Genomic DNA, 24,844 nt, shown 5'->3' with positions numbered 1-24,844 from the left:
ACTCTTGCCTTCCTGTCAGCTTGAACCAGTGTGGCCATTCTCCTCTAACCTCTCTCACTAACAAGGTGTTTTTGTTTATTGATTGATTGGCATACAACCCAAAGCAGGTCCTTCCGGCCCTTCATGCCAGGCTGCCCTGCAAGCCCCAATTTAATCCTGGCCTAATCACGAGACAATTTACAATAACCAATTAACCTGCCAACCGGTATGTCTTTGGGCTGTGGGAGGATACTGAAGTGCCCAGAGGAAACCCACTGGTCACAGAGAGAATGTACAAACTCCTTAGAGGTAGCGACGGGAGTTGAACCCATGTCATTGGTACTGTAAAGCATTGCGCTAACTGATTTTTATCCACAGAACTGCCACTCACTGGATGTTTCTTGTTTGTCACACCATTCTCTGTAAACTCCAGCGATTGTTATGTGTGAAAATCCTAAGAGGTCAGCAGTTTCTGAGATACTCAAACCATTCCTTCTGGCACCAACAATCATTCCACAGTCAGTCACTTAGATCACATATCTTCCCCGTTCTGATGTTTGGCCTGAACAACAAATGAACCTCTTGACCATGTCTCTGTGCTCTTATGCATTGAGTTGATGCCACAAGATTGGCTGATTAGATATTTGCATTAATGAGCAAGCGTACAGGTGTAACTAATAGAATTGGCACTGTGCAATTTAGTGGGGGATTGGGATAGGTCAGTGAGCCAGAATAGAACCAGTGGGCCAAATGGCCTCCTTCACTGCAATATGAAAATATGGAAATTCAGGTTTTGGTTCCAGCAGACTTGCTTTTGAGTTTTTTTGCTTAACATTCGTCAGAACAATCGATGCGGCAATGAAATATTTATTTCAGCACAATTGTTTATGTTTTCATAATTCATATACATATGTAGGGTGTTAACACAGCATATTGCAATAAATCATTTAGGGATTGCTGTTCCCGATGAGTGCAGAAGATGTGTCAGGAAGTGTTTAAATTTACCAAGCAGCCCACTGCTAACCATCCAAAACGTGTAGTCATTTTGTGCAGCCCCACCTTGCACAAACACCGAAGGCTAATATATCTTTTCAGCATGTGTCAGAATGCAAGTAATTCGGAGGAATTATTAAGGTAGAGATTACGGAGAGAGTGTGATCATTGGACTGTAAGCTTGATAATTACTTCAAGCTGCTGGAACATTCATCACTGTGTTACTGCATACTGCCCGCTGTCAGCTCTTCTCAGATCGGAACAGCTTTGTTGGTGTGGTTCGTCTGCAGAAATAAACACATTAAAGCACTGTGGCTTCACAGTGAAGGGTGCCCACTGTTGTGCTTGTGAAATCGAGGAACTTGCAGCACCGAGGCAAAATAAATAGATCTTGCACTGAGCAACTTTTTCTACACTTGCTCAGCCCCCAGTCCTTTCTGTGGATCATGTACACTCAGTACACCTGTCTACCTACTCGTTTAATGCAAGTATCTAATCAGCCCATCATGTGGCAGCAACTCAATGCATAAAAGCATGGTCAAGAGGTTCAGTAGCTGTTCAGACCAAACATTAGAATCAGGAATTCATGTGATCTAAGTGACTTTGTCTCTGGAGTGATTGTTGGTGCCAGGTGGGACGGTTTGAGTATCTCAGAAACTACTGATCTCCTGGGATTTTCATGCACAACAGTCTCCAGAGTTTACAGAGACTGGTGAGAAAAACAAAACAAAACATCCAGTAAACGGCCGTACTGTGGGTGAAAATGCCTTGTTAATTCATGAGGGAGGTCAGAGGAGAATGGCCGGACTGGTTCAAGCTGAGAGGAATGCAAATAACCACACATTAGCACGCGTCACAACAGTGGTGTGCAGAAGAGCATCTCTGAACGCGCAGCACGTCGAACCTCGAAGTGAATGGGCTACAGATGCGGAGGACCACGGACAGACATTTAGTGGCCATTTTATTATGTACTGAAGGTGCTTAGTAAAGTGGCCACTGAGCGTATGTGCTGTTTCATACTGGACAAGATAAGCATACATTTGCTTGTCTGGACTCAAGGGATGGTACTTGCATGCATTTTGATTAGAAAGCACTTAACTGTTTCCTGTGAAAGCTCTAGTGTACTGCAAGTCACAATGCTCTGCCTCAGAATTAAAATTCTGCATCTTAAGAGGAATGGTTTCTTACAAATTATTCTCGTTTTATCAATGTACAGCCTAATCGATTTACCAGTCCATGACTAAGATTGGTTTCCTAAATTAGTCAATTTTCTCAGTATATTTTTTACAAGCTCGAAAGCTCTGTATAATTGAATTATCTTCGCAGCCAAATACTGCCTGGTTGCTCACGTTAATAGAATGGAGGGTTTGGGACAGACCAACGGGAGGAGAAGACTTCAATCTCAGTTACAGACCTTTTATCTGCAGTGGTTGATTGAATGCTTATTATAGAAAGGACTGTGCGACCTTTATTATAGGGTAAAGGTACATGTTAGCACAAGAGATGCTGTCAGAATTGCACTGACCTCAAATAAAGTTTGTACTGTATTATTGATCGTGTTCCACCTTCTCTAAAGATGCTCAGATCAATTTTGTGGCAAATTGCTTGGATATGAAACACGGACCTGCAGTAAGACACTTAGAAAGAGATTCGAGAATTTCAGAATTCATTGGCTGACCTTTTCAACTTGCTCGCACTCCCAACAATGTCACTGTTCTAGAGAGCAGGCTAGATAGCTCCTCTAAACCCTCTTAGAGCACAGGTACATGGTTCCCTGAAACAGACATCACAAGGTGATGAAGAAGGCTTTTGCACACTGGCCTTTATCAGAGCATTTAGTATAGAACACATAACATAGAACGTTACAACACAGTACATACTCTTTGGTCTATGACATGGAGCATTGATTTCTCTAACCCAGTAATTTCTCCCACTCCCATTGCCTTTTTTCTCTATTCCCCTTTCTGGTTTCCCTTCCATCTCTTCTCCTCCTTCCCTTTCTTTCATCCACTGTCCTCTACTATCAGATTCCTTCACCTCTTCCACCTATCCCAGCTTCTCACTTAATCGTCCTGCCCCCTCACCTGGTCTCTCTTCTCAGCAGCCAGCTTGCACACCTTCCTCTCCTGCCACCTTCACCCTCCTTCTTTCCAGTCTTGATGAAGGGTCTCAGCTCGAAACAGCGACTGTTGATTCCTCCCCATTGATGCTGCCTGACCTGCTGAGTTCCTCCAGCATTTTATTTGTGTCACACCTTATATTTTAAGTGGACGTCTTTCCAATATCATTCTTGGTGGGGCAACATGATAGGGTAGCGTTTGCCATTATGCTTCACAGCACCACCAATCCAGGTTGATTGCCCAGTGCTGTCTGTACGCTCTCCCTGTGACAACATGGATTTTCTCTGGGTGCTCTAACGTTCCAAAGACTTACAGGTTAGACTTAGTAAATTGCGAGCATGCTATGTTGGCACTGGAAATGTGGTGACATTTCTAGGTTGCCCTCAGCACATCCTTCGGATTGCGTTAGTCATTGACACAGATGATGCACTTCACTGATCTTGATCTTGTTTTAATCTACCATAGCAGAGGGCTTCACAACAGCCTACGCCCATTGTGGGTTTGTGGTTACTAAGACCATTGTATCCAGCAAGCGTCAAGTACCTGATGGGGACATTTTAAATGTCTACGATTCCAGTGGCAGGAGGAATGGTGATCGGAGAATTCTTACCATTTTTGATGTCTAGACATGGAATGCCTAACCAGACCTATCTTCTGTCAGCCGCTACACTCAGAAATAAAAGATATGCTCTGCTTGGACTTTGAGACGTTAGTGAGGTGGCAACTGCTAGCAGCGAGTGATTTGGGTCCTTGTTTCCTTCATGGGGGATGGGCACCGTGTTTCTATGTTCTCCTTCAGACCATGTTGGTTTCGTTTCACAGTCCAATGGCCTACTAGTTATTAGGCTAACTGGTCGTTGTAGACTGTCCCAGGATTAGGGCTGAATTGATGGGTTGCTGGGTGGAGCAGCTTGAGGGGCCAGAAGGGCCAGTTCTGCATGGTATCTCCAAATAAATTAATAAAATTCTCCAAAAGCAGCTGAGCTTGTAGATGGAGGAATCCCTCTGACTTCACCAGCAAAGGACTCATGGCATAGGGTTCACTCACTGTGGAAATGTTTGGTTTTGTGACAGTCGTTGTGCACATTTGTCCTTATTATTGAAAAATTATTAATTTATGTTCAATCCTTTCTCTTCCCCACCCCCACCTTCCTGACATTTTCCACCTCTGTGACTGTCATAAATCTCACCGTCCACCTCACACCCTCACCCTCACTCACCCTCCTCACACCCTCCTCTCCCTCACCACACCCTCCCCTCAACACCACACTCTCCCTCCTCTCCCTCCCCTCGACACCATACTCACTCTCCCCCCTCCTCACATCCTCCCCTCAACACCACACTCACCCTCCTCTCCCTCCCCTCGACACCATACTCACTCTCCCCTCCCTCCTCACACCCTCCCCTCAACACCACACTCACCCTCCTCTCCCTCCTCACACCCTCCCCTCAACACCATACTCACCCTCCCCTCCCTCCTCACACCCTCTCCCTCTCCACACCCTCCCCTCCTCCTCACACCCTCCCCTCGACACCATACTCACCCTCCTTTCCTTTGTCACACCCTCCTCTCCCTCTCCACACCCTCCCCTCGACACCACACTCACCCTCCTCTCCCTCCTCACACCCTCCCCTCGGCACCCCACACACCTACCCCACCATCTTCACCCTCCACACTCTCTCATCCTGCTCTCTCACTCACACCACACTCCCTCACCCTCCACATTCCCTCACCTCACTCCATTACCCTCCTCACTCCCTCACCCTCATCTCCCCGTCGCCCTCCACATTCCCTCACCTCACTCCCTTACCTTCCTCACACCCCACTCTCCACACTCCCTCACCCTCCACACTCCCTCACTCTCCTCGCTCCCTGACCCTCCTCCCCCATACACACCCTAACCAAACACTACCACCTGCACCATCTCATTACACCTGACCCCACCTTCCTCACTCTATCCCACCCACATCCCGCCCTCCCCTTGCCTGGCCTCCCACCACACACCTGCACCTTCTTTCCTACCTCCTCCCCCTCCCCATTACCCATCCCCTTCTCCCCCTCGCTCTCAGTGAATCATCATTTCAACGTCATTGAAGACACCAATGGATTTCAGCCATCTCACGAACCACTGAGCGTCCATTTCGCATTTGTCTGTGCCATAGGCTTCACCATAGTGTGGCTTTGAGAGCCAAAACCCTGAGTATCTCCTCCGCTCACTGTCTTCCACCAAGCTCTCTGTGTGTGGATGAAGCCTGCCTGTCCCCTCACCCTCCTTCACAAACTGAGCTCTTTCAAATCTGAAGCTGACGCAATGAGTTTGCATGGCAAGCAATTCCCATGGAATAGGGAGCACTCAGCAATACAGCCCAGGAATAGGCCCTTCGGCCCACAGTTTCTAAACTAGGCCACAATGACAAACAAAATGGTTGGAGGCACAGTTAGCATAGTGCTATTACACTGCCAACAACCCAGATTCAATTCCCGCCACTGTGTGTAAGGAGTCTGTACATTCTCCCCGTGACCACATGGGTTTTGTCCCACATCCCAAAGATGCACCAGTTTGTTGGTTACTTGACCGCATGGGTGTAATTGGTCATGCAGCTTCCTGGGGCTGGGAAGGCCTGAAACCATACTGTATCTCTAAATTAAAAAAATTAAAAATTAAAGCAAATCTCATCTATCTGCACTAAGTCCATATCCTTCTGAGTGCATCTATTTCAATCAGGTCGCACCTCAGAGAAAACAATCCAGGTTTGTCCAACCTCTCCACATCGTTCACACTCTCCAATCCAGGCACCACCCTGGTGAACGTCTCCTACAACCCTGTCCAAAGTCGTCACCATCCTTCCCGTAATGCACCCAATGTGGCCACAGCATGAGAAAAACAGATTTTAAAGATTACCTTCATTTGTCACAGGCACAGTGAAACATACAGTTTGCATCGATGGCCAATTCATTCGAGGATATGCTGGGGGAAGCCGTAAGCGTCTCCCTGCTTCCAGCGCCAACATAGCACGCCCACAAATTACCAACCGTAATCCACACATCTTTACAATGTGGGAGGAAACCGGAACACCCGGAGGAAACCCACGTGGTCACTGGGAGAGCATACAAACTTCGAACAGAATTGAACCCGGGTCGTTGGCACTGTAATAGTGTCGCATTAATCACTTACGCTACCGCATCACCCCTACATAGAGCACAGAGCCATAGAACACTACAGCACAGCAGCAAGCCCTTTGGCCCATCTAGTCTGTGCTGACATGTTCCTCTGCCTGCTTCTGTGTACCTGCACTCAGACCATCGCCCTCCATACCTCTCTAATCCATGTATCGATCTAAACCTCCTAAATGTGGCAATTGAACCTATATCCACAGCTCATTCCACACTCACACTGCCCTCTGAGTGAGAGGTAAAATTTTTAACATTTAATGGAGTTATATATTCATAGAGCGCTACAGCATAGAAACAGGGGCTTCGGCCCATCCAGTCCATGCTGACCTCTTATCCAATTGACTAGGCAGAATAGCCGTCTTGGTCTTTTTCATTTATTCCCTTGTGGGATGTGGACCTTGAGATAAGATAGGTATTTGTTACCCATTCCTGACTACTCAAGTTCAAGTTCAGGTAAAGTGTATTGTCGTCTGACTATACATATATATAACCAAATGAAACTGCTTTGCCTCAGCAACACACTCAAAATGCTAGAGGAACACAGCAGGTCAAATGAATGAACAGTTGATGTTTCGGGCCAAGACCCTTCACCAGGACTGAGAAGTTGGGGGAGGAAGATGCTAGAATAAAAAGGTGGGGGGGGGGGGGGGGAAGATGGAGGCTAACTGGAAGGTGAAAGGTGAAGCCAGGTGGGTGGGAAAGGTAAAAGGCCAGAGAAGAAGGAAGCTGATAGGAGAGGAGAGTGGATTACAGGAGAAAGGGAAGTAGGAGGGAACCCAGGAGGAGGAGATAGGCAGGTGAAAAGAGGTAAGAGGCCGTTGAGAATAGAGAAAGGTGGGATGGAATTTGTTTACCGGAAGGAGAAATCAATATTCATGCCATCATTTTGGAGACTACCCACATGGAACATAAAGTGTTGCACCTCTGCCCTGAGGATGGCCTCATCTTGGCACAAGAAGAAGCCATGGACGGACACGCTGGAATGGGAATGGGAATTGGATTGGGAATACCTCTGGACCACAGTGCAGCCACTAAACATGCATCACACACAGCGCATGAAACAAAGTATTACCACAAATATGTTAATAAAATATAATTCAAAGTGCATATAGTGCTCAGCAGAGGTAAACAATAAACAACAGACAATAAACAGCTCAGTGTTCCTAGTGACAAGGCCTCGACGGTGGCAGGGTATTCATTAGTCTCACAGCCTGAGGGAAGAAGCTGTTCCCCAGTCTGACAGTCCTAGTCCTGATGCTCCTGTACCTCCTTCCTGACGGTAGTGGGTCAAAGGGATTGTGTGGATGTGTGGACCCTTCATGTGCAACGGTCCTGGTAATTGTCACAGAGAACCAGGAGAGAGACCTCGGTGATCTGCTCCTGAAAGGAGTGGCTTCCAAGGCCATCTCAGTTAAGCAGTAACCACGGTGACTTTGGAATCATGGTCTGTACAACCACTTAAAGTATTCCAACTATTCAGAAAGCAGTCCTTTTATTTAAAAGACCAAAGTTAGGAAAGATCAGATCACAATCATAATTAGCGCAATGAAAACAGAGACTATTATTGCGATGTTACCATCTGCGTTTGCTTAATTTGTTCACTTATGCACAAAGGCATTCTACATTTATCTAGTGTACAAGGATTATCACAACAATGTTAATTATTTTTAAATAAAAGAAGTGATCTGTAATTTATCACTTTTCTTTCATCTATGACTGTTATTCACATGAACAACCACAGCTGTTCACATTTCATTTAAACCCTTTCAATTTTTTAATAGAGTGAAGGTAATTTAATTTCCTTGTAAGAAACCCCTTCTCGTTGCATACACTTAGTAATCACTTTATTAAGTACACCTGTACACCTGCTCGTTAAAGTAAATATCTACTCAGCCAATCACATGGCAACAACTCAATGTATTAAAGTATGCAGACAGGTTCAGATCAAACGTCAGAAAAGGGAGAAGTATTCTAATCAAGTGGCCATATAGTGCATAAGTTTATAATAAACAGGAAAAGGTATTGATTTTTCCCCATATGAAGGGTTTTCTATCAGATGGAGACCCTCTACTCCAATCTAAACTCTAGGAGATGCAAAAAAAAACTTCTAAAAACCATGCCGATGTCTAAAAATATATCTTTAAATGGCTATTTCAGGTGTGGTTCAGGACCCTTTAGTGCCCAAGAGTTGTTAGTTCAAATGTAGAGTCGTAGAGCATACAGTACAGAAACAGGCCCTTCAGCCCATCTCATCCAGGCTAAGTTATTAATCTGCCTAGTCCCATCGACCTGAATCACAGCCCTCCGCTGCTTAGTCAAATTTCTTTTAAAAGTTGAAAATGAACCCAAGTCCACCAGTTCCGCTGGCAGCTCGTTTCACACTTTCACCACCCTCTGAGTGACAATTTAAGTGTATCTCAGCAGATTCTCCAATAGAAACACCCCACGGCCAGAAGTGGTGACCAGGGGCACAGCCTCAGAACAGAGGCACATCCATTTAGAACAGGAATGGAGAGGAAATTCTTTAGCCAGTGTGTGGTGAATCTGTGGAATTCGTTGTCACAGACGGCTGTGGAGCCCAATTCTTTGGGTATACTTAAGGCAGAGGTTGATAAGTTGTTGCTTAGTCAGAGTAGCAAATGTTATGTGGAGAATGCAGGAGAATGGTGGTTGAGAGGGATAATAAATCAGCCATGATGGTATGGAAAATGGGCCAAATAGCCTAACTCTCCTCCTATGTCTTTCAGATCAGATGTTAAATTAAGGTTCCAGATATAAAGCACCCCTCACCCCAATTTTAATAAGAACTAGGGAGCTATCCTGGGAAAATTACACACTCTCACCCAAAATTACTATAACCAAGTAACATGATGATCATTCAGATTTGAAGTTCCAGTCCATTGTGACAGAAGTGCATACACAGAGTTTAAATGCCGATGACGTGAGCTTTCTGTAGCATTGGTAAATTGGTAATGGGTTCATTGCCATCATATGTACTGCAGTACCGTGAATGGGTCATCTTGCATATTGTTCATAAGGATGAACTCATTACACGGTGCATTGAGCTAGAATAAGGCAAAGCTACATCAATGCAGAATCAAGTGTAAAAGCTACCAAAAGAGTACAGCGCAGGTAAAGGAAAAATTGGAACAAGATAGACTGTGAGGCCAAGAGGTGTATTCAAGACTCTGCTAACAGTGGGATAGAAGATGTCTTTAAACCTGGTGTTTTCAGGCTTTTGTATCTTCTAATCAATGGTAGATAATTGTAAATTAACATAAATTATACATAATTTTCACAGCAAAATGAATATCATGACATCAGTGCAACTTGAGGGAGGGAGAGAAAGAAATATAGTTTGAGGTAATGTTCGGGTTCTTCAGGTCAGTTCAAGTACCTGATGGCAGTGGGGAAGGAGCTTTTGTAGCACCTTGAGGTGCAGGTCTTCAGGCTCCCGTACCTGCTGCCAATGAGAAGAGAGCATGGTCCAGATGGTGGGGGTCCCTAATGACGACTGATAGCTTGCTGCATGTCTTTTCCCTATGGACCTACAGTGGCCATTTCACAGGCATAAAGACTATAAGACCATTAGACATGAGCCATAAGCCACTTGGCCCATCGATTCTGCTCTGCCAATAGATCATGGATCTCAACTCTATTCCCGTAACCTTCGATGCCCTTTAATTTCTCATATACAGTGAACTTCAGCTAATTGGGGCACATTGGAACCAAGACATTTTGACCCAATTAAGTGGCAGCTCCAATTAGCCAAAATTTCATAGAAATAGTTTAAAAGGTATAAAAAAAGACAAACTAACGTTTAACTGAGCAACAAATTGTAAGACCACAAGATATAGGAGCAGAATTAAGCCATTCAGCCATTCCAATATGGCTGATTTATTATCCCTCTCAACCCCATTCTCCTGCCTTCTCCCCGTAACTTAAGTTTAATAAAGTTTAGTCAAGTTTGAATTTAATTGTCATTCAACCATCAATGAACACAGCCAAAGAAAACAGTGTTTTTCCAGGACCACGCTTCAAAACACATTACCAACAGTCACACACAGCACAAGGCACATATAGCACATACAATTATGATAACAGAAAAACATAGTTACAGAAAATAATATTAATAATAATAATATAGCCTAAGACCCTAGGTGTCATGTCCTGTAGGTTGATGATGCATTGTTGTTGTCCTGAAGCCATGTTTCTGCAAGAACAAGTCCACAGCAAGTCCTCATCTCTCACAAATGCAGCTGAAAACACAATCCAGCAAGATTTCTACCGAGCAAACACTGGAGTACAGCACTGACAGGAGGGGCAGCCCCCGACCCGGAACGAAAGCCAGTGGCACACAGCCAGCTCCAGCGTCTCCATCCCAAGCAACTGCAAAGGCCACTCCAGGACATGAGGCCCTGGTCTGCACAACAGCTCAAGCCAAACAGCTCCCCCGCCTTCGGTCTCGTCAAAGAACCAGTGAATCGCATTGCCAGTATTCCGCATTACCAATGTCCAACAGGGCCTTGCAATCATAATGAAAACTTCCAAGACAATTACTCACACCGTCCGTTGAACCGCACGCCATCACCGCGCATCGCCTCTGATGCTTCTTCCCCGGATGGCTGAAGCAAGGTGCAACAAAGCACAAGTCCAGCTCCACTGCTATTCAGCAACTCACTCACGGGGTAGACCTTCAGTACATATTGCCCTCACTAATCAAGAACCTATCAGCCACCACTTTAAATGCATAATGACTTGGCTTTCTCAGCCGTCAGTGGCAATGAATTCCACTGATCCACCACTTTCTGGCTAAAGAAGTTCCTCCTCATCTCTGTTCTGAGGCTGTGCCCTCTGGTCCTAGACTACCCCATTCCATCATGGCAGATTTAAGACCATAAGACCTAGGAGCAGAATTAGGCCATTCAGCCCATCGAGTCTGCTCCACCATTCCATCATGGCTGATCCCGGATCCCACTCAACCCCGTACACCTGCCTTCTCGCCATATCCTTTGATGCCCTGACCAATCAGGAAACAATCAACTTCCACCTTAAATATACCCATGAACTTGGCCTCCACTGCAGTCTGTGGCAGAGCATTCCACAGATTTACTACTCTCTGGCTAAAAACATTTCTCTTTACCTCTGTTCTAAGGGGTTGCCCCTTGTGGTAAACTATGTATACCTGTCTAGACACGCCCCTCTGCTGACTGCTCCTGTGGCTCCTCCCACAGACCCCTGGATAAAGGCGATTGGAGGCACTGCTCCTCCCTCAGTCTTCCAGATGTCGTGCTCCCTTTTGCTGTTAATAAAAGCCTATCATTCACTTCCAGTCTCCAAGAGTTATTGATGGTGCATCACCCCTCTCATCCCCATTTTCCTGCTTTCTCCACGTAACCTCTGATGCCCTGACTAATCATCTGAGGGGCGTGTCATCTGGCACTATCCAAGCACTTGTCATTCTCTCCAAAGAACTCCAACCCTCTCCCCCTACCCCCTACCCACTTCCCATTCCGGCTATGCTGAATGACCAGGCTCTGAGCAGCCAACGCGTCCTTTGCATTTCTGTAATTGGGTCGGATAGAAAGAGACGTACTTCATTTCTCCGCATTGTTATTCACAGCCACGCAGTACGGGCAGAGCTCCCTTTGTGGGCATGCCAATAGTAATTAATATTTTATGCGTTAAAGTGATGAAAATACTTCATTTCTGACAGAATCAATGTCAATTAATTTTATAAACATGTGCATCGCTATTTGTCTTAACCTAAATTGAGTTTTCTTTTGAAGTGATGGAAATATAATTAGCCGGCTTTTTAAATGTATTTAATACCCAAAGGATCTGGAGCTATAAATTAAATGGATATTATGGTGGTGAATAAGGATTCAGATTTTATCGTTTTCCCTCTCGTTCTCTCTCAGTCTCCATCAACCATGCAAATAAGAAACTATTGTGTTGAAGTGGACTCTACAACTCATGTTCTCAATACTTATTACTTATTTATTATTATTATTTTGTTGTTTTTTTTATTTACACAATTTGTTGTCTTTTGCACGGTGGTTGTTTTTAGCGCAGTTTTTCATTGATTCTATTGTGTCTCTTTGTATCTACTGTGAATGCCCACAAGAAAATGAATCTCAGGACAGTGTATAGTGGCATATATATACTTTAATAATAAAATTATGCTGAACTTTGAAGTGGAGAGGTGGAATCTGATTGGAAAAAGTTTATGCAGACAGTCCCTTCCACAGGAAGATGCTGTGTTTTAGTGTCGAACCATTTATGGCACTAGTTCGGACTCAGTGGGGCTTCTCAATTTGGCCCATGGCCTGGTCCGTCATACTGGGTGCTATGAAATGGAGGTCTTTGCAGTTTGTCCTAAGCTAGTGGAGATTATCAAAGTAGGCCGATGCTTGTCTCTGACCACATCACCTGGGGTATTTATACTGATTGCACAATCTGTAAGGGAAAATTCTATTTTATTTTATTTAGAGAGACAGTATGATAACAGGCCCTTCCAGCCCAATGAGCTCACACCACCATTTACACCAATAATTGACCTACTAACTCTTTGGAGTGTGGGAGGAAACAGTAGAACCTAGTGGAAACCCACACAGTCACGGGGAGAATTTACAAACGCCTTACAGACAGCAGCAGGAATTGAATCCAGATTCGGCAATGGAGACTGTGAAATTCCCTGAGATTTGGGTAAAATTGAAGGCAATTTACTATCGTTGTTAAATTAGACCAAGAGGGTCAGAGCAATGACGTTGTTAGCCTGTGATCTCACAGCAATAACGATGCAGGTTCAATCCTGACTTCTGCACTGTCTTTGTGGAGTTTGCGTGTTTGTCCTTTCTCTATGTAGGTTTCCTCTAGGTTCCTTCTGGTTTCTTCCCACATCCCAAAGATTGGTGGGTTAATTGGCCACTGAAAATGGTGAGTGATAGGATCTGGGGGGAGTTTATAAGAGTGTGGGGAGAATACAGGTATTGAGTATCCTGTGTTGAGTGACGGTGGCTCACCTGTGAACTCCCCAAAGTCTTTCCAGCATCTACAAGCCACAAGTCAGGAGTGTGATGGAACATCCTGCACTTGTGTGGATGAGCACCACAGCAACATCTCTCCGTTACCATCCAGGGCAGAGCAGCCCACCCTGTCACCATCTGCATCATTATGTGCCATGTCTTATCACGGACCTTGACGGATGACCCCAGCTGTTATCAATACTCTTTGTAGATTGTCTGCCTGGCATCAGTGGTCACATAACCAGGACCAGCTGCTCATATGACCATCCACTCACTGCTCCCATTACCCTGATCAGGGGGCTAAACAGGTGCTACACCTCACCCAAGGGTGACCTGCAGGCTAACAGAGGGAAGGAGAGCCTTACACCTCCTCTGGTAGAGGCATATATATTCACTCCTTTCACTACTGGCGTGCAGGAGCTGAACTACAGTTCTGTGCAAAGTTCTTATACACCTGAGCAATATATATGTGCCTGAGACGTTAGCACAGTTCTATACGTACCATCTAAAACTGCACAGGTGATTTTGCAATCCCAAGGCTCTTTCAAAGTCAAAAATGAGGCTTAAACCTTGTGGCCTAAGGCCATTGTATTAAGCGGTACATGAACAAGAAGGATGAAGTGTAAATAAAGAAATCATGGTTGTTTTATACAAAAACTAGCTCTGACTAAAAAAAGTAATAACATTCCAATAATTACAAATAACCTACAATATATCCAGATTCAAGTGACACTTGCTACAGAAAAACTCTTGAAGCTTCAACGACCAGCACAGTCCAAAGATGTACTGGACTCAACCCCCAGGTGTCACCAGGCTTCTGAGGATAACGTAGTATGCCCACAACTTACTAACCTGTACATCTTTGGACTGTGGGAAGAAACCCACACATTCACAGAGAGAGCATGCAAACTCCACACAGACAGCAACAGGAATGGAATCTCTATCACTGGCACTGTAAAGTGTCACGCAAGCCACACTATCGTCACACCCATCAAACAGCCTCTTCAGTTCAAGTTTGTTGCCTTTGAACCATATTCATGCATTGCACCAAACGAAACAGACCAAGGCGCACAACACGGTGCAGTTACATGTCACTGTTGAATCGGCTTCCTTCACCACCCCATGGCAGCTCGTTCCAGGCACCCAGAATCAGGTTTAATATCACTGGCAAACCTCGTGAAATTTAGAACATAGAGCACAGAACAATCGACAGCACATTACAAGCCCTTCAGCCTACAATGTTGTGCCGACCATTACACTAGAAACTGACTAGAATTTCCCTAGTGCATAGCCCTCAATTTTTCTAAGCTCCGTGTACCTATCTTAAAAGACCCTATTGTATTGTAAATTTGTTGTTATGCGACAACAGTACATTGCAATATTTTGTATTTATTTATTTATTTGGCAATTCAATGCAGAGTTGGCCCTTCCGGCCCTTCAAGCCACACCACCCCAGCAACCCCCCGACAACCCCCAATTAACCCTAACCTAATCACAGGACAATTTGCAATGACTAATTAACCTATCCAGTAGGACTTTGAATGATGGCAGCAGACTGGAATACCTGTAGAAAACCTGCGAATTCCACAGAGACTCCCTGCAGAATGACGCCAGAATTAAACTCCAGATTCCAGAACACCGCAAGCTATACTAGCATTGTGCTAACTGCTACGCTACCATAGCTCCTAATAGTGCTAAAAAGTGCTAATAATAGTGATAAAAATTTTATTTATATATATAAAAATATATATAAAATGTGTGTATGAATACTTAAACTAAATAAGTAGTGCAAAAAGAGAGGAAAACAAAGTAGTGAGGTAGTATTCATGGGTTCAGTGTTCATTCAGAAATTGGATGGCAGAGGGGAAGAAGCTGTTCCTGAAACATTGAGTGTGTGTCTTCAAGCTTCTGCACCTCCTTCTTGATGGTAGCAATGAGAAGAGCGTTATGTCCTGTGATCCCTAATGGGGAGAAGGCCTTAAACATCAGAGGAGCAGATGACTTAGGAGTCCTCGTGCAAGACCCCCAGAAGGTTCATTTACAGGTTCACCGGTGGTGATTTTTGCATAGTAGGGGAATTAAGGGTAATAGGGAAAAGGAGGTATGCAGGGATGTGTCCATGGCCAGATCAGCCATGATCTTACTGAATGACGAAGCAGGCTCAACAGGCCCGATGGCCTACTCCTGCTCCTATTTCTTATGTTCTTATGTAAAGAAGGCAAATGCAATGGTGGCATTTATTTCTGCCATGATAGAATGGTGGAGCAGACTTGATGGGCTGAATGGCCTAATTCTGTTTCTATGTCTTATGGTCTTACTGATGGATGCCGGCTTTCTGAGGCGTTCGTCCTTGATGCTGGGGAGGCTAGTGCCCGTGATGGAAATGGTTGAGTTTACAACTTTCTGCAGTTTTTCCCAATCCAGTGCAGTGTCCCCTCCAGATGGTCATGCAGCCAGTCCACAGTACATCTGCAGAATCTGCGAGTGTATTTGGCGACATACCAAGTCTCCTCCAACTCCTAATGAAATACAGCCACCCACCGCTCTCTGTGTCAAATACTTGGCTCTGCACGTCTCCTTTAAATTTTATCCCCGTCCCTTTAAATAAACGTCCTCTAGTATTTGACCTTTCCATCATGAGGGAAAAGAGTCTGACTGTCTACCTCATTCGTAATATTTTAAACTTCTATCCGGAGACAGAATTCTGGATTAAATTCAGAACAATCTCTATCTCTCCTTGACGTCACACTTCTCTCTGAAAGACTGACACCAGCCCTGCATCATTCCATCCCCCTCTGACCTGTCAAACTCCTGACACTTCCTACAAGGCAGCGTGCGATGTATCTGATCATGAATGATCAACTTCAAACAATCAATAATAAACCCTTCCTTAAGACACTTCTGACAGCTCCATTTACAAATTTATCATCACCTCCTCAGTCATTAGTTCAAAAGCTCGTTACTCATGTTGCACCCTCGTTGAGATGCAGATGAGCCACACGGAGAAATCAACTTGTCAAACGTGTCTGCTAATTGTAGGACAAGCGAGCAGATATCAGAGACTGCCGCTGGCAATGAATTAGCGGGAGAAATGAGCTGTGTCCGCTCAGAATCAGGTCCATCGTCACTGACGTATGTCGTGAAACGTGTAGTTCTGCGGCAGCGGTACAGTGCAAGAGGTTAAAAAAATAATATAGGGTATAATAAGAAATACAAAATTAAATGGTACTAAATGAGAGCAAAACTAGTTCAGAAATCTGGTAATGGAGTTGTAAGTTGTAAAGTCAAATGTTGTGGACCCACCAAGCTAACGACTCCTAATCCTCTCTGCCTTCACAGTGTCTGTGTCCCTCCATTCTCTGCACGTTCGTGTGCCTGTCTGAGAGTCTCTTAAACACCACTATGATATCTGCCTCCACTGCCACCTTTGGCACCATATTCCAGGTGCCAATCATTCTCTGTAAAAAAAAACCTTGCCCCGCACATCTTTTTTGAACTTTCCCCCTCTCACCTTAAATGCATACCTCCAGCATTTGTCAATTCTGCCATATAGAAAAGATCCTGACTATCTTCACGTCACTCCTCCCCTTCTCCCGGTTTCCCCTATCACCTATCATCTCGTACTTCTTGCTCCTTTCCCCCCTCCCCGCCACCCCACACCTTTTTGTTCTAACTTCTCATTGTTTTTCCAGTCCTGGTGCAGGGTCTCGGCCCGAAACATCAACTGTTTACTCTTTTCCACAGATGCTGCCCGGCCTGCCAAGTTCCTCCAGCATTTTGTGTGTGTTGCTTTGGATTTCCAGCATCTGCAGACTTTCTCATCTTTGGGCTAAAACTGAATCAGAATCAGGTTTCATATCAGCAGCGTATGTTGTGAAATTTGTTGCCTTTGCAAGCAGCGCTACATTGCAATGCATAATAATAGAAAAACTGTGTACTATAGTAAGTATATATAAAACAGTTAAATTAAAGAAGTAGTGCAAAAATAGAAATTAAAAAAGTAGTCAGGTAGTGTTCATGGGTTCAGTGTTCATTCAGAAGTCGATGGTGGAGGGGAAGAAGCTGGTCCGGAATCATTGAATGTGTACCTTTATGCTTCTTACTGCCTTCCCGATGGTCGCAATCCAAGAATGTCCAAACTTTCCACATAGCTAATATTCTAATCCAGGTAACATCCTGGCGAACCTCCTGTGCAACCTCTCCAGAGCCTCCACATCATTCCTGTAATGGGGCAACCAGAACTGCACACAATACTCCAACTGTGGCATAACCAGCAACACTCCAACTGTGGCATAACCAGCAACACTCCAACTGTGGCATAATCAGTGCTCTATACAGCTGCAACATGACTGCCTGACCCTGACCACTGAGGCTGTTATACCAAACGCCTTCTTTACCACTCTTTCTATTGGCATTGCCATTTTCAGGGATTTGTGGATCTGAACTCCAAGATTCCCCTGTCCATCAGTGCTCTTGAGGGTCCTCCCATTCACTGTGAATGTTGACCATTCAATTCTGAATGAGTTCCCAAAGCCCCAATCGATGCTGTATCCTTCACCCCGAAACATGGTGAGTTCCACCACAACCTCACCGCCACTTTAAGGACTTTTCCTCCCCCTCCTCCCATTGTATCTTTAACCCTCTAACCTCTCTTCTAGTGCCCCATCTAATCATCTGTGATCCTGGCCACTTCAGTGTGATGTAGAACATAGAACATTATAGTTCATAAGACCATAAGGTATAGAAGCAGAATTAGGCCATTTGGCCCATCGAGTCTGCTCCACCATTTCCAACATCGCTGCCTCTCTCCCAGACGAGCTAAACCCTTTTCACTCTCGATCCGATGTCGCCAACACTGAGCCCCTGAAGCGACCTGCACCTTGGTCATCTCCGAGGCTGAAGTACGCAGGTGTTTTGAGTGGACAGTCGCAAGACAGCGGGACCAGATGGCATCCCAGGGTGGGTACTCAGGATGTGCATGGCATAACTGCCAGGTGTGTTTACAGACATTTTTAATCTCTCCCTCTCCCAGCGTAGAGTGCCCTCCTGCTTCAAAACATCCACCATTGTCCCTGCACCTAAAAAGACCAAGGTAACATGTCTGAACGACTATCACACTCACCTCAGTAATAAGCAAATGCTTTGAGAGGCTGGTCAAAGACTATATTTCCACTGGACCCCCTTCAATTTGCCTACCGACACAACCGATTGACAGGTGACACAATAGCCACAGCTCTACACACCATCCTTACACACTTGGGGAAGAGGGATGCTTATGTGAGAGTGCTGTTCTTGGACTACAGTTCAGCATTCAACATCATAATTCCATTCAGGCTTGACAAGAAGCTCAGAGACCTCGGCCTTCACCCTGCCTTGTATAGCTGGATCCTGGACTTCCTGTCAGATCACCAGCAGGTGGTAAGAGTGGGCTCCCTCATCTCTGCCCCTCTGAACCTCAACACAGGTGCCCCTCAGGGCTGTGTACTGAGTCCCCTCCTTTACTCCCTGTATACCCATGACTGTGTCACCACCCACAGCTCCAATCTGCTAATTAAATTTGTTGATGACACTACACTGATTGGCCTAATCTCAAATAACAATGAGGCAGCCTACAGAGAAGAAGTCATCTCTCTGACACAGTGATGCCAAGAAAACAACTTCTCCCTCAATGTCACAAAAACAAAGGAGCTGGTTGTGGACTACAGGAGGAATGGAAACAGGCTGACCCTTATTGACATCGATGGATCTGGGCTTGAGAGGATGAACAGCTTTAAGTTCCTCAGCATAAACATCACCGAGGATCTCACGTGGTCTGTACATACCGGCTGTGTGGTGAAAAGGGCACAACAGTGCTTTTTGCACCTCAGACGGTTGAAGGAGTTTGGTATGGGCCCCCAAATCCTAAGGACTCTCTACAGGGGCACAATTGAGAGCATCCTGACTGGCTGCATCACTGCCTGGTATGGGAACTGTACCTCCCTTAATCGCAGGACTCTGCAGAAAGTGGTGCGAACAGTCCAGTGCATCTGTAGGTGTGAACTTCCCACTATTCAAGACATTTACAAAGACAAGTGTGTAAAAAGGGCCTGAAGTATAACTGGGGACCCAAGTCACCCCAACCACAAACTGTTCCAGCTGCTACCATCCAGGAAATGGTACCATAGCATTAAAAGCCAAGACCAACAGTCTCCAGGTCAGCTTCTCCCACCAGGCCATCGGGCTGCTTAACTCATGCTGATACAACTGTATTTCTATGTTATATTGACTATCCTGTTGTACATACTATTTATTATAAATGACTATAAATTGCACATTGCACATTTAGACGGCTGTGTAACGTAAAGATTTTTACTCCTCATGTACAGTTGAAGTCAGAAGTTTACATACACCGTAGCCAAATACATTTAAACTCACTTTTTCACAATTCCTGACATTTAATCCTAGAAAACATTCCCTGTCTTAGGTCTGTTAGGATCACTACTTTATTTTAAGAATGTGAAATGTCAGAATAATAGTAGAGAGAATGATTTATTTCAGCTTTTATTTCTTTCATCACTTTCCCAGCGGGTCAGAAGTTTACATACACTTAGGTTGAAGTCATTAAATCTCGTTTAACCACTCCACAGATTTCATATTAGTAAGCTATAGTTTTGGCAAGACATTGAGGACATCTACTTCTTGCATGACACAAGTAATTTTTTCAACAATTGTTTACAGATTATTTCACTTTTAATTGACTATATCACAATTCCAGTGGGTTAGAAGTTTACAAACAAAATCAAAAGAAATCAGCCAAGACCTCAGAAAAAAAAATCGTGGACCTCCACTAGTCTGGTTTATCCTTGGAAGCAATTTCCAAATGCCTGAAGGTACCACGTTCATCTGTACAAACAGTAGTACGCAAGTATAAACACCATGGGACCACGCAGCCGTCATACCGCTCAGGAAGGAGATGCATTCTGTCTCCTAGCGATGAATGTACTTTGGCACGAAAAGTGCAAATCAATCCCAGAACAACAGCAAAGGGCCTTGTGAAGATGCTGGAGGAAACAGGTAGACAAGTATCTATATCCACAGTAAAACGAGTCCTATATTGACATAACCTGAAAGGCTGCTCAATAAGGAAAAACCTTTGGTTTTCACGCTCAGTTTGAGCAGCCCAGTTCTTTTTTCTTTTTTTTTTTTTGCTTTTTTGTGTTTTGGGTTTTTTTCTTTCTGTTTATGGCAATTATAAAAGTTTCTTTTTTTTTCTTTTTATGGATAAGTGGAGAATCAATTATCCTTTTTATTATATACTATTAGATTAATACTTTGATCTTGATAATGTTGTTTTTCCTTTTATTCAAAGCTGTTATTGATATAGATATTTGTGATAATTCTCCTCTTGCTTTTATATATGTGTGTGTGTGTGTATACTTTTTTCATTTAACTAATAAAAAGATAGATAAATGAAAGGAAAAGGAAGAAACCACAGCTCTAAAACCGCCATAAAAAAGCCAGCCTACAGTTTGCAAGTGCACATGGGGACAAAGATCTTACTTTTTAGAGAAATGTCCTCTGGTCTGATGAAACAAAAATTGAACTGTTTGTCCATAATGACCATTGTTATATTTGGAGGGAAAAGGGTGAGGCTTGCGAGCCGAAGGACACCATCCCAACCGTGAAGCATGGGGGTGGCTGCATCATGTTGTGGGGGTGCTTTGCTGCAGGAGGGACTGGTGCACTTCACAAAGTAGATGGCATCATGAGGAAGGAAAATTATGTGGATATATTGAAGCAACGTCTCAAGACAACAGTCAGGAAGTTAAGGCTCGGTCGCAAATGGGTCTTCCAAATGGACAATGACCCCAAGCATACCTCCAAAGTTGTGGTAAAATTGCTTAACGACAACAAAGTCAAGGTACTAGAGTGGAAATCACAAAGCCCTGACCTCAATCTGATAGAAAATTTGTGGGCAGAACTGAAAAAGCATGCACGAGCAAGGAGGCATACAAACCTGACTCAGTTACACCAGTTCTATCTGGAGGAATGGAACAAAATTCCAGCGACTTATTGTGAGAAGCTTGTGGAAGGCTAACCAAAACATTTGACCCAAGTTAAACAATTTAAAAGCAATGCTACCAAATACTAACAAAGGGCATGTAAACTTCTAACCCACTGGGAAAGTGATGAAAGAAATAAAAGCTGAAATAAATCATTCTCTCTACTACTATTCTGACATTTCACATTCTTAAAATAAAGTAGTGATCCTAACTGACCTAAGATAGGGAATGTTTTCTAGGATTAAGTGTCAAAAATTGTGAAAAACTGAGTTTAAATGTATTTGGCTACGGTGTAAGTAAACTTCTGACTTCAACTGTATATAAAGGATGTAAGTAATAAAGTCAATTCAATTCAAATCAATTCATCATGGCTGATCTATTTTCCCTCCCAGTCCAATCTCCTGTCTTCTCTCCATCTCTCGTTATGCCCTGACCAATCAAGAATCTATCAACCTCTGCCTTAAATATATCCAAAGACTTGGCCTCCACAGCTGTCTGTGGCAACAAATTTCCACAGATTCACCACTCTCTGTCTGAAGAAAATTCCTCATCAACTCCATTCTAAAAGGATGCCCCTCTATTCTGACGCTGTGTCCTGTGGCCTTAGACTCTCCCACCATAGGAAACATCCTCTCCACATCCACTCTATCAAAGCCTCTCCACATTCGATAGGTTTCAATGAAGTTACCCTCATTCTTCTAAATTCCAGTGAATACAGGCCCAGAGCCATCAAACACTTCTCATATGACAAGCTTTTCAATCCCAGGATAATTTTTGTGAACCTCCTTTGAACCCTCGAATGTCAGCACGACTTTTCTTAGATAAAGGAGCCCACAATTGCTCACAATACTCCAAGTGAGGCCTCACCAGCGCTTTATAAAGCCTCAACATTTTGTCCTTGATTTTATATTCTAGGTCTTTAAACCACAATGTTGTGCCAATCTTTTAAGTTACTCTAAATTAATCTAACCCTTCCATCCCACACAGTCCTCCATTATTCTATCATCCATGTGTCTATTTAAGAGTCTCTCAAATGTCCCTAATGTATCTGTCTCTACCACTATCTCTGGCAGCATGTCCGACACACCCACCACTCCCTTTGTAAAAAGATTTTCTCTGATCTTCCCTCCTATACTTTCCTCCAAACACCTTAACATAATGCCCCCTCACACTAGCCGTTTCCATCTTGGGGAAGAGTCTCTATGCATTTTTTCTATGGCCCTTATCACTTTGTACACTTCTATCAAGTTACCTCTCATCCTCCTGCTCTCCAAAAAGAAAAGTTTTTGCTTACTCGACCTACCCTCATAAGGCATGCACTCTGATCCAGGCAGCATCCTGGTAAATCACCTCTGCGCCCTCTCTAAAGTTTCCATCATTCCCATAATGACCACTACATGAAATTCCCATTCCTTGGATCTGACAGAGCTAGATAATGCTGCGTGGGCATGATCTAGTTCTTCATCTTCATCTCTTCCCTTTTGCATTGGGCAGAGATGAAGATGGTGTGGACAATCACTAGTCTACACCAGTGGAGAGTTAAGTTCAAAATTCAAAGTAAATTTATTTATCAAAGTACGTATACATCACCACATACAACCCAGAGATTCTTTTTCCTGTGGGCATACTCAGCAAACCTATAAAATAATAACTATAACAGGATCAATGAAAAATCAACCAGTGTGCAAAAGCTAACAAACTGTGCAAATACAAATATAAGTAACTAGCAATAAATAACAAGAAGATGAGATAACAAGATAAAGAGTCCTTAAAGTGAGATCATTGGTTGTGGGAACATCTCAATGGACGGGCAAGCAAGTGTAGTTGTTCAAGAGCCTGATCGTTGTGGGGTAATAACTGTTCTTGTACCTCATGGTGGAAGTCCATTCGTGCCGCATTGCTCTTCCATCCATGGGCCTGCAGGGCAAGTTGTCATTGGGTGGGGAAGAGCACAACTGATCATCAAAAACAACATGCACAAAATGCAGGTCGGGCAGCATCTATGTAGAGGAGTAAACAGTCAACGTATCGGGCCAAGACCCTTCATCAGGACTGGAAAGGAAGGGGGAAGAGCCAGAATAAGAAGGTGGGGGAAGGAGAAGAGTACAAGCTGGCCGATGATAGAGTAAGACCAGGAGAGAGGAAAGGTGGGTGGGTGGGAGAGGGGAGGTGAAGTAAGACGCTGGGGTAAGACATAAAGGGCTGAAAGGAAGAGGGTATCTGAGATGAGAGGACAGTGGACCATGGAATACAGGGAAGGGAGAGGGACACCAGGGGACGCTGAGAAGAAGAGTATGGGTGAGACGAGAATCACAATGGAGAGTGTAAATAGAGAGAAGGAGAGAGGGGTGGAAATTACCCGAAGTTGGTGAGATCAGTGCTCATGCCATCTGGTTGAAGGCTGTTCAGATGGAATACAAGGTGTTTCTCCTCCAACTGAGTGTGGCCTCATTGTGGCAGTGAAGGAGGCCATGGACCAAAAAGACCTTGACCACTCGACAAAAAGACCAGTCACTAAACATTATCGATATGCCATTCCTTTGCCTCTTAGACACCCTGTTCCGGAACCTGGGTCTTGGGGCCGTGGTTGGCCTCACTGTTGCTGCTCTCCTGCTAATCCTGGTCATAGCGGACATCAGCTGCTTCTTCACGAAGCAGTGCGGCGTGCTGATGTGCATCACCACAAGGATCTGTGGGAAAAAGAATGGCTCGAGCACCAAGGTCAAGGAGGCAGAAGAAGGCAAAGCGGCCTATTTGTAAGTAAAAGTTTTTGGGTATCTAGTCTTGCTGGCCTCTGGAGAGAGCAAAGGATTGGAGGCCTGTCCTGGGGTGGGGCCTATCTGTGTGTGTGTGAGTAGTTGGAGGAGGGCTTGTTTTGCTGTTGTTCTTGCTCTGATTAACATTGTGGACATGCTAAGTTGTCACCAGAATGTCTGGCAACACCTGGGGGCTGCCCCCAGCACATCATTAGGTGCATGAAACAACACATTTCAGTGTGCATGTGATAAATAAATCTGGATCTGAAACTGAACTTGAATCTGAATCGGAATCAGAATCTGAACCTGAATCTGAATCGTAATATCAGAGCAACACACACAAAACGCTGGAGGAGCTGAACAGGTTAGACAGCATCTATGGAGAGGAATAAAAAGTTGATGTTTTGGGCCAAGACCCTTCTTCAAGACTGGAAAGGAAGGGGGAAGATATCAGAATAAAAAGGTGGGAGGAAGGGAGGGGGACCGGCTAGAAAGGAAGAGGTGAAACCAGACGGGTGGGAAAGTTGAAGTCAGAGAGCCCAGGTGAAGAGGGAGGCTTAACCATCTTAACCTTACTAATGAGTGTCCACTCTTAGGGTCCTGGGGGAAAGGAGAGAGTCCCTATATCGAAGTATAGAAAGAAGGGTGTCTCATCGAGGGAAGAGAAAGTCACACCACCATGGTCCCAAGGGAAGAGAGAATCCCATCATCAGAGTCCTTTCTTTTTCTTTTTCAATCTTTTTATTAATAT

General features: G+C 44.3%; 1 protein-coding gene across 2 annotated transcripts in view; it reads left to right on the top strand.

Annotated features, from left to right (window-relative positions):
* Positions 1–24,844, top strand: part of LOC140727495 (neural cell adhesion molecule 2-like) — a 1,581,686-nt gene that overhangs the window by 1,539,466 nt on the left and 17,376 nt on the right. The window contains exon 16 of one of the 2 annotated variants that reach the window (XM_073044851.1): positions 23,889–24,093. In XM_073044851.1, the coding sequence (XP_072900952.1) occupies positions 23,889–24,093 (205 nt within the window). Of the gene's footprint in view, positions 1–5,162; positions 7,942–23,888; positions 24,094–24,844 lie in introns of those variants that run through there. The other variant, XM_073044852.1, reaches the window with a different exon arrangement.

The sequence above is a fragment of the Hemitrygon akajei genome, chromosome 5 (assembly GCF_048418815.1).
Source record: "Hemitrygon akajei chromosome 5, sHemAka1.3, whole genome shotgun sequence".
Taxonomy (NCBI): Eukaryota; Metazoa; Chordata; class Chondrichthyes; order Myliobatiformes; family Dasyatidae; genus Hemitrygon; species Hemitrygon akajei.
Note: the sequence above shows the minus strand (reverse complement) of the source record. Positions and strands in the feature narration are given on the sequence as shown.